Genomic DNA, 10,455 nt, shown 5'->3' on the forward strand with positions numbered 1-10,455 from the left:
ACCAAATTTAGAATCTAAATAATTGGTAACAAAAATCTTGGTTGCTAATTAGACACCAATTTAAAAATCATTTAACAATAATAAAAACTAATTTAGAAACCAAAATTATTTTAATCTCTAAAATGGTCCTTAATTTAGTCACTATAGCAACTAATTATTTTTTGTCTCTAAAAATTAATTTCTATGTCATGATTTTCTTGTAATGATTATGGATAGGTTTTTTTTACGTCATTTTTTTTTTACCAACATGTAATCTCTTTTAAAAAATTACAAACCTTGTCACGAATTGTCCAAATTTACAAACTTTTTTAAACGGACCCCAGAATAATCCAAATCCGAGAAAGACCGCACCTTTCACGTGTTTCTAACGCTAAAACACCCTTCTACCTACTAACTCCATCCCTGCAACTCGGTGGAGAAGCTATTAATCCCCGTGCCCCCTACACGGACCTACTGTCACCGACCACTAGCTGAGCTGCCCCGACAACCCCCTTCAATACCCCTCCAGACTGCTCCACCTCATCAATTGCTGAACCTGGCCCACCAATCAACTCCTCTCCTCTCCCCGTCACCATTAATGTCTACGACCTCCAGGCCCCTCTCCTCCTGCGCATTCACTTCTCCAACGTGGCAGCCATAATGGCTCGCTGCATGTTGCTCCCCACTTTGTGATTGCTCCCTATCAATACCATAAATGCCATCAGCATGCGGCTCCCCCCATCGTGAGGCCCAATGTCAGTCCTCCACATTAAGACTTTGTTTGTATCCATGCAGACAAGAAAGACGTTGAAACACGACAGAAAACCACCTAATAACAACAAAAAAAAACTACAAAAAAAACTTGTCAATTTCTTCCTCCACCATATTAATTTCAGCATGCATCCAATCAGTTCTAGAAAATGATAAAAATACCCCTACTAAATGACGAAAATAACCTTACATAAAAATGGAAAAATTATTTTTAAAACTTTTATCTGAAATATTTTGGATTTCAATTTTCAGAACATATTTTTTATTCTGAAATTTTTCATCCAGAATGTATTTTTAGTTTTGTGTTCAGAATTATTTTTCCAGCATGTATTTTTTTATTTTTCAATTATAATTATTATTTTGGATTTTTTAATTTGGAATAAGGGTAGTTTTGGAAATTTAAAAAATTGTTATGGTGCAGGAGGGTAGTTTTGGAAATTTAAAAAATAGATATGGTGGAGGTTAAAATTGAAGAAAGTGGTATATATATATTTTTAATTAATTAATTTTAATTTATTTTTTTACTTTTTTTTATTTTAAACTTAAATTATTATTATTTATTTAAAATTTAATTATAATTTAAATATAAAAATATAAACATTATAAAAAAATAATTATTATAAAAAACATAATTAATCATATTATATATAATAAATTATAAATATAAATAATAGTAAAAATAAATTTATATAATAATTATATTAATTAAAAAAGTAAAGATAAAAAATATAATGTTATTTAATATTAAAATAATTTTTTATCAAATATTTATAATTATATATATTTAAATAATATTTTAATTAAAAATAATTATAATTTATAAATAATTATATCAAATTAATTTTTAACCATTTTTAAATATAAGGATAAATTTGTAAACTTATCTTTTTATCAATTAAAAAATATATAATTTCAATTACACTCATCACATCATTCACAATCTTTTATAAATTTTTTTTATACTTTTCACTCTATTTACCTTAATCTAAAGACCTTAACTTTTTTTACACTTTTTCTCCAAATCATTTCAAATTCACTTTCTTCTTTTCACTCCATAATTCAAACAAAGCATAAATGAGTTAACCACTTTCTCTCCCCCATTCAAAGAATCAATGCTCATCTCAAGTAGAGCCTTTCCTTGCTCAACTTCCAACCTTACCATCCTTGAAATCCTTCCTTATACGTTTTTAATCTATTGTAATTGTACAACACTTACCAATTTAATCTATTGTTCTGTCGTAATTAACATACTCACAATTACAATGTTTACGTGATTTCATTCAAAATGTTTTTTCATTTTTTTTCAAATAATAAAACAAACCACCAGGACTCGTGAAAAAATCACTCTTATGTAAGAACAACATAATAAAATTACATTTAATTCATTTTATTTTATTTTCATACAAATCCATCCAAATATACTCAAGAAAATCTCTATAATGACTCTATGAATATAATCCCAAACAAATACAACATTAACTATTGTTAGTTTTTGGTAAAGTGTGTGAAATACATGTCAAATAAAAAATAAGCGTTTTCATTAAAAAAAATCGATGGTGTAATTACGCAAAGAAGATTCATTTTGTCTATATTATACATTACATTGTTTGTTTTTAGGAAAATTCTTTCTACAGCTTTGTGTATTTTTTTTCTTTGTACTCCATACTTTTAAAATGTCCAAATTATCCTAAATTTTTTATTAAATGTTTTTATTTTAGAATATCAAATCTGAAAATTTCCTAAACTATAGACTCGATAAGTTAAAAGTTTTGATTTTTTTTTATTTTAAAACACAAATTATGAAATAAAAAATTTGTATAAATCTGAATAAAAAATTTGTATTTCAAATTACACATTAAAAAATACAAAATTTTTACATTTGAAATAATAAGGAATGAATAATTTTAATATTTTTAAAATAACCGGAATGCATGAAGAAATACCTTGCTTTTATTTTAAGTTTCAACTACGATGTTTAATCGGTAATTATACCCAATTTCAATATGAAAGGACGAAGATACCCTTAAATGAATAGGGTTATGCATTATGATCCTTTTTTTTGAAAAAAAAGTTTTCATGTTAAGCATCACTATGCAACTTGACATCTCAGTAAGGCTTACACCTCAAGTAATAACAATCATCTGCCATCACATGAAAAAAATATTATTAAAACAAAGAAAAAAGAAAGAAAATACAAAAATATGGGAGGACTAGACCAAAACCCATATGTTAACAAAAACGATACATAGGTAGACTATACCTATTCATAAAGAATTCTAAGAACAGATTAGATGGAAGTTTATTATACCAATGAAATGATTCTTTATGAATAAATCCTAAATTAGCTAACTTATCAGCACACGCATTCCCTTCACACGAAAAATATGAGTAACCCTAAACCTAATTATCCCACAGAAATTAAGACAAGTATTTCATCGATTACGAAGCATCCATGGAATAGTAGTCCTAGCAGTAAACGCATCACAAACTAAGGCAGAATCACATTCCAGCCAGACATTAGTAAGTCCCATTTTTTGAGTTTCCTCCATAGCATGTATAACTCCACAAAACTCAGCAACCAAAGCAGTCTGAACTTCAAGAAACGCTGAAAAAGCACCAATAAATTCTCCCATACTCCCACGAAAAATACCTCCACAAGTAGCAAGACCAGGATACCCCCTAGCTGCTTCATCAGTATTAATTTTAACTCAACCTGGTGAAGAAAATTTCCATCTAACAGGAAGAGGACGAAGAACTTTACCACTACGAGTCTTAATACCAAAAAACTTAATCACGTTGAAATCCAACATATCATTTTTTTCATAATGTTTTCGGATTTTTTTTCCATAATGAATTTTATGTATTACGATTTTTTTTTTATCTGGATTGAGATTTTGAATTTTGAATTTCAGATATACTTTTCTAGAATATATTATTTTCAATTCTAAATTTTCATTTTCAGAATGAAGGATATTTTTAGAAATAAAAAATTAAGTTGGATGCGGGTTAAAATATTGGGTATTAGGAAGAACTTGTCTGTTTAATCTCTGGGTGATTCTCCTTGCACCCAATCAAACCTGACCTACACCCAATTGCGTCTGTGAAAGTACTAAAGTACCCTTAATGAAAATGAAATTAAGTTAATTGTTTTGTGCACCCAATCACACACCCTTCGTCTCTGTCATTCTCGCACCCAATCACACACCCTTCGTCTCTGCCATTCTCGCACCCAATCACACACCCAACACTGTGATTCGCATTCTCGCACCCAACACCGTGGTTCGCATTCTCACACCTTCGTTTGCATTTCTCCGATAGCGGAGGCTTGAACAAAGATGAACCCAAGAGTTTGAAGGTCATCCACTGTTATGTGAAGATTTGAGCATCATCTGCGACAGTGAACGAAGGCACCAAAGAAGGCATCGGAGAAGACAAAGTGTGCGTGTGCGTTGCGTTGTGGACATTTTTAGGCGGAAATCATTTTGTGACTTATGGATATTGTTGTGCGGAATCAAGTTGTGTGCTGCGGATATGTTGATCCAGAAGTGTTTAAATCACTTCCGGATGTTTGTATGCGGAAAGTAGTAGTCGTGGACTGCGATAGTTTCATTCGGAAGGGTGTGAATGGATTCTGGATATTTGTGTGCGGAATATAGTTGTGCGCATTTTTATATCTGGAGTAAAATATCTACTTTCGGACGCCTGCATTTGGAATGCGAAAACCAGGCTTTCAGATGATGATATCTGAGCACAACCCCAGTAAAACCTCCTCTTCTGCATCTGAAAGCATCATCCAAAGAAAATCAAGTTCCTTCTGCAGCTCACCATACACTATTTTTCAAAATAAAGAAGAGAAGACACAATAGAATTTCTAAAATTTCGTGTCAATCATAATTGATCGGGTACAGGAAGCAATTGCCTTAATCTCTCTGTCTATTAAAGCCCAATTACAGTGGGCTTATTCAAAGTAATGAAGAGAAGACACAATAGAATTTCTAAAATTTCGTCAAGTGTCAATCATAATTGATCGGGTACAGGAAGCAATTGCCTTAATCTCTCTGTCTATTAAAGCCCAATTACAGTGGGCTTATGCATTGACCCATTATTGCATCCCACTTTTACTCATGACATCCCCATTTTCTTTTTTAATTTCCATAATGGCTAAGGATTAATATCTTGGAAAATAATTGGGCTGAGTGTAGCTTTTATATATTCGGGTAAGATGACAAAAGAAAATCACAATAAAATAAAAATGAAATACACAATGAAAATGTTATAAAATATAATCATGCTAAAAAAATGTTATGGTGTTAATATACTTAATATTTGTGAATGCATAAAATATTTGTTATGCTTTTATTGTTAATTAAATTTTTATCTGTGGTTAAATAAATATTTTTCTATGAATTTTTTTAATAATTCATATTTAAGTGTATAGCTTATTACATTATTTTTATGTGAACGGAGGAGTTTTATAGCAACTTGTACACTATTTTGTGAATTTTTTAGAGTCATTTATTTAGAAAGTCTAATCAATACCTAACTAGTTATTATTTCGTTATATTTTATTAGTTTTCAAATTAAAAAAAAATAAAACAAAAAAATTAAATTTTAAAAAAAGCTACCTAATAGAATGAAACTAAACCACAAATTATTAAATTTTTTTGAAAGGGGACTTAAAGCCCCAAACTATTTTTCAAAATGTCGAGATTAAAAACAAATACTTATATTAAATAAATAGGTCAAACTTAATAAATAATTTAAATCAAATCATATACAGTACAATTTTTGGAATATCACTTTCAAGTTACCATTAAGAAATATTATCTATTTAAGTTTTTTTGTTTTGTTGGATAATGGAGACAAATGCTTCATTTAATTTAACGAAAACAATATATTTTATTATATGCTTCAACTTAAAAAAAAAAAAGAGAATGAAAATAAAATACATAATTAACTTGTTATTTATGATGTTTGTTATTTATGATGTAAGTATCTTTACCTATATTTTAATTTACTTTATGTTAAATTATTATTGATTATGCTTTAACTAATAATTTGTAGGTTTTTGCATGGAGTCTATCCCACTAAGGAGAAGAAAAATGTGTATGGATTTTTAGATCCTGCATATACAAATCCCACTGGAACAAAGATAAATGAGACTCAATCATACATCACTAACACCCTGGAAAAACAAATTTATTTATGTCCTTATATTAATGAGTAAGTTTAATTATATGTCGTCAATTATTACTATTTCATGTTTTAAATATTTACTAACTTTTTTCATGGATGATATAAGAGTCATTGACAGTTACTTGTTTTATCAATGGTTGATAAGACTATATTGTGGTTTTGTTCCCTACACAAGAAGATATCCCAAAGTCTTAAGAATATCATTGATACGTAAGTACATTATAAACTTAAATTTGTATGTTACTAATTAACCATCTACTAACGAGGTTTTTTCAAAATTTGAACTGGATAACATTAAAGGTTTGTAATTTTTTCTTTCTCTTTTCATTGTTTATCAATATACTAACTTTTACTTTTTATTGAATTATAGTGTAATAAACAACCAGGAAACTATGAGTGTGACTATTACGTTATGCAATGGATGATTACCATTGTAAGAATAGGACTTAAAAGTGATTGGAAAGAGGTAACATGATATGTTAAATTATTTTTATAATTCTTGAACATATATGTATCTTAAAACTAATTTATGTCAACCATATTTTGAAATGCAGTTCTTCACATATGAAGCACCAATGTCTTCGGAAGCCATAACATATGTGAGACATTCTTGGCCCACATATTTCATAAATTTTTATAACTCTAGGATAGTTGATGAATAGTGTAGGAATTATATATAATTTGATTAGCGTTTGTAATACATTTTGACCAATATATATAATTTGATTCTCTGAATTTATGTATTTGTCTGACTGGGTATATATAACTGAACACATTAATTTATATGGGAATTAGCACTAAACAAATTGCACTAAAAAAACACAATTTACAAGGACGATTATTTACCATAGTCGTATTTGTAAATTCAGCGCAAGATTTACAAGTTCGGCTATTACCATAACCGCATTCATAAATGTGATTTACACGGGCGACTATTTCTAAAACATTTTTTTCTTATATTTCATAATAGAGTAATATCCATCAATAGATGGGTTAACATCGATCCTTATAGTTTCTAAAACATTAATATTATGCTTGAGACTTGATTTTTAATGAAGATAATTATAGATGTAGATGTTTTTTAGAGATAATAATGATGATAATAACTGGAACATAAAACTGATAATATATACGAATATAACTTGCTACTAGAAAAATCTTATTTATGAAAAGTATTTACAAGAAAAAAGTAATTTAGAGAACAAATTTAAGCGTCCCTTACATGATAACAGTATTAGACTCAGTGTCCACAGAAGGTAGGAAAAAGAACATGCACCAAAGTGTGGGTTGTGAAGACGCAAAACAGACACAAATAGACTCCAGGAAGGAAAAGTTGAATGAGTTGACGCACACACAACCAACGTCCAAAAGTTTTTGCAAGTGCTAAACGGACTCTACAGTGGGTTGGAGGCTGAAACGTCTAACCGTGGTTGCACCCACACTCATCCAATGAACGCGCGCGCACCAAGCTTGAGAAAGGCAGCAAGGGTTTGGCCGTTGATGACAATGGAGTAGCCAACATTGGGACTGGACTTTACCGTCTCTAAGGTTAAGTGTCAGTTTGAGCCCTTGCTTTGCCGTCAATGGTTGCATGTGGTACGCGCCGTAGCTTTGACGTCAGGGTTTTGAAACTAACTTTACAAATTTTTTTCCCATTCGCATTTCAGTCTCTCATTTCACTCTATCATTTTTTCCTCATTCCTATCAATCTTCCATTTCACTCTTGCATTTGCCTTAGTTTTCAGTTTCATTTTTTCCTCTTTCCTTGTGAATCTTGCATTTCACTCGCTTTTCCCTCAATTTTCAGTTGGTGCCATTGCTACTAGTAAGGAAATTTCGCTCTCTTTTCATTTCGCTCTCTTTTCATTGTCTCTGATTTTCTTTCTTTGTTTCAATGGTGCGTCATAGGTTTTGGAAGTGGCGGTGGTTGTAGAAGTTGAGCTGAGAGAACTGTTGCCTATTTTCGCGGTGAGTGAAAGATTAGTTTAGGAGGTTTTTATTCTGATTTTGGTTTGTATTTATTGTTGTGGTTTCGGTTCACTTTGATTTTGATCTACTTCATTTGTGTTTACTGTGGTTTGTTTTTGTACAAGGACGTTTTGATGCAAATTGATTGAGAAGTTATTAATGCAAATTGGTTACACTTTCTGTTTCTCTTGTTTTCTTTTATTCATTTATATTGTAGGATATAGTGTTGTCAAGATCGCGAGTTAACTCGCCGATCTTCCGAGTTTACGATCTTTCTAGGCAAAATCGCGTTAGACTGGAGATGGTATCAGACCATCTCTGGATCGGAGCAATCTAGCGATCCAAGGGCTGGATCAGACGATTCATGGGCCCCAGCGATCCATGACGCGACCCAAATAGAAAACCCTAAATCAATAAAACCCTAATTTTAAAAACTGAAACCCTAATCTGAAACGAAACCCTAATTTTTCTTAACTTGTGCCGCTGCTTGTGCTTGTCGCCGTCGCTCCTTCTCGTTGACGCCGCCTTCGCGCACCACCGCGCACATTCCTGCTCGCCGTCGTCGCCTTCGCGAACCATCGCGAACACTGCGTTGCGCCGCCGCCTTCGCGCACCACCGCGAACACCGCGCCTTCACACTCTCTCTGCTTCGCGATCGCGTTGTCTCCGCTCTGCCACTGCCTTTCGCTCATTTGGGTGATCATTTATAATGGCTAGTGGAAGAACTGATTCAGCATGGAAGCACTGTGTGTCTGTTGATGGAAAAACAAGGAACTTAAGGTGTAAATACTTGAAATAAAGCCACCATCCTATTATGAAATAAGAGTGAAATACTTGAAGCAAGAGGTTAAGAAGACAAATCTGATTGTAGAAGAACATAAACTTTTTTGGAAAAAATATGGATGTACAATAATGACAGATGGCTGGACCGATAGGAAGAGGAGGACTATACTAAATTTTTTGGTAAATAGTCCAAGGGGAACGATCTTTTTGAAGTCTATTGATGCATATGATATAGGCAAGACAACTGACAAAGTCTTCAAAATGATGGATGATATTGTTGAAGAGGTTGGGGAAGAAGATGTCATCCAAATTGTAACGGATAATGCAACAAATTATAAAGCAGCTTGGGAGTTGTTAATGCAAAAGAGGAAAAAGTTGTATTGGACTCCTTGTGCAACCCATTGCATTGATCTAATGTTGGAAGATTTTGAAAAGAAAATACCACTCCATCACGACACAATCGCCAATGGTAAGAAAATTACAACCTACATTTACACAACATGTTGGAGATTTATTTATTTATTTTTATCTTATTTAGCTACACTCCCCTTTCGGAAATCATTGATCGGAGATGGGATAACCAATTGCATAGGCCGTTGCATGCTGCGGGCTATTATCTTAATCTCATGTTACACTATCATCCTGACTTTAAAGTTGATTATGAGGTGAAACGAGGAATGTATGAATGTTTGGAGAGGTTGGTGAGAGACCTTGATGTGATGAGTAAAATTGATTTTCAATTAGAGAGTTTCAAGAGCAAGTATGGATTGTATGGTACTCCCTTAGCTCAACTTGGACTCAAGACCAAAACTCCATCACAATGGTGGGAATCATATGGTGATGAACATCCAGAACTACAAAGATTTGCAATTAGAGTATTGAATTTGACTTGTAGTTCATCTGGCTGTGAGCGTAATTGGAGTGCTTTTGAAAGGGTAAGAATTTAAATTATCGAAAGTGATTTCATAATTATTTTTTAGATGATCATATGATGTGTTAACTACTTTTATAATTATTTAGGTTCACACTAAGAAAAGAAATTGTTTACATCAAATGACTATGAATAATGTGGTGTTTGTGATGACTAATTCAAGATTGACGAAGAAAAAAGATGTTAGAAAGACAAAAGAATATACGGTTGATGATCTTTCTTCTGATGATGAATGGATTATGGAGGAAAATGAAACATTACATGGTTTAGATAAAGACATATTACTTGAAGTTGGAGCTAGTAGAGGAGCAACAATTGCCTCATCCATTAATGATTTGGAGGTTCCTCCAATTGATGATGATAATGATTTGGAAGTTCCTCCAATTGATTATAATGAAAATGAACATTTTTTGGAGGATGAAGATGATTATCCTATGATTAATGCGAATGATTTTGTTGGATAGTTTATCTGTATTAAACATTATCTTGAATCTACTTTCTTTTAATTATGTTATGTATTTGAAACATTTTATGAATTATGAATCTATGTTAAATTATGTTATGTATTGCAACCATTTCATGAATTATGAATGTATTTTTAATTATCTTATGTATAGTAACACGAATAGTAACTCTTCCGAGTCGAGTTACGATCCCCGAGTTACGAGTTTTTTTTCCCTCTCCGACCCACCAACGAGTTACGAGTTTGACAACATTGGTAGGATATGTTGTTATTTTTATAGTGTGAAGCTGGTGGTTCAGAACAGTTTACAAGAAATTAAGTAGTTCAGATTGCTACTCTGTGCCCTTTGTTATCACTGTTATTA

At 31.7% G+C, this 10,455-nt stretch overlaps 1 protein-coding gene across 1 annotated transcript; it reads left to right on the forward strand.

The window, feature by feature from the left end:
- Nucleotides 1–8,826: 8,826 nt before the first annotated feature.
- On the forward strand, nucleotides 8,827–10,092 carry LOC137836137 (uncharacterized). Its single transcript, XM_090302956.1, has 3 exons — nucleotides 8,827–9,113; nucleotides 9,236–9,632; nucleotides 9,718–10,092. The coding sequence occupies exons 1-3, from the start codon at nucleotides 8,827–8,829 to the stop codon at nucleotides 10,090–10,092; spliced, it is 1,059 nt and encodes a 352-aa protein (XP_090159082.1).
- Nucleotides 10,093–10,455: the final 363 nt, after the last annotated feature.

Source organism: Phaseolus vulgaris, chromosome 5 (genome assembly GCF_051622355.1).
Source record: "Phaseolus vulgaris cultivar YP4 chromosome 5, ASM5162235v1, whole genome shotgun sequence".
NCBI classification, from domain to species: Eukaryota; Viridiplantae; Streptophyta; class Magnoliopsida; order Fabales; family Fabaceae; genus Phaseolus; species Phaseolus vulgaris.

Excerpts from the sequence above, each read along its gene's own strand:
- LOC137836137 (XM_090302956.1), top strand. The coding sequence starts at position 8,827 with ATGACAGATGGCTGGACCGATAGGAAGAGGAGGACTATACTAAATTTT. Across the intron at positions 9,114-9,235 it reads ACCCATTGCATTGATCTAAT|CTACACTCCCCTTTCGGAAA; the intron begins GTTGGAAGATTT and ends TATCTTATTTAG. Across the intron at positions 9,633-9,717 it reads ATTGGAGTGCTTTTGAAAGG|GTTCACACTAAGAAAAGAAA; the intron begins GTAAGAATTTAA and ends ATAATTATTTAG.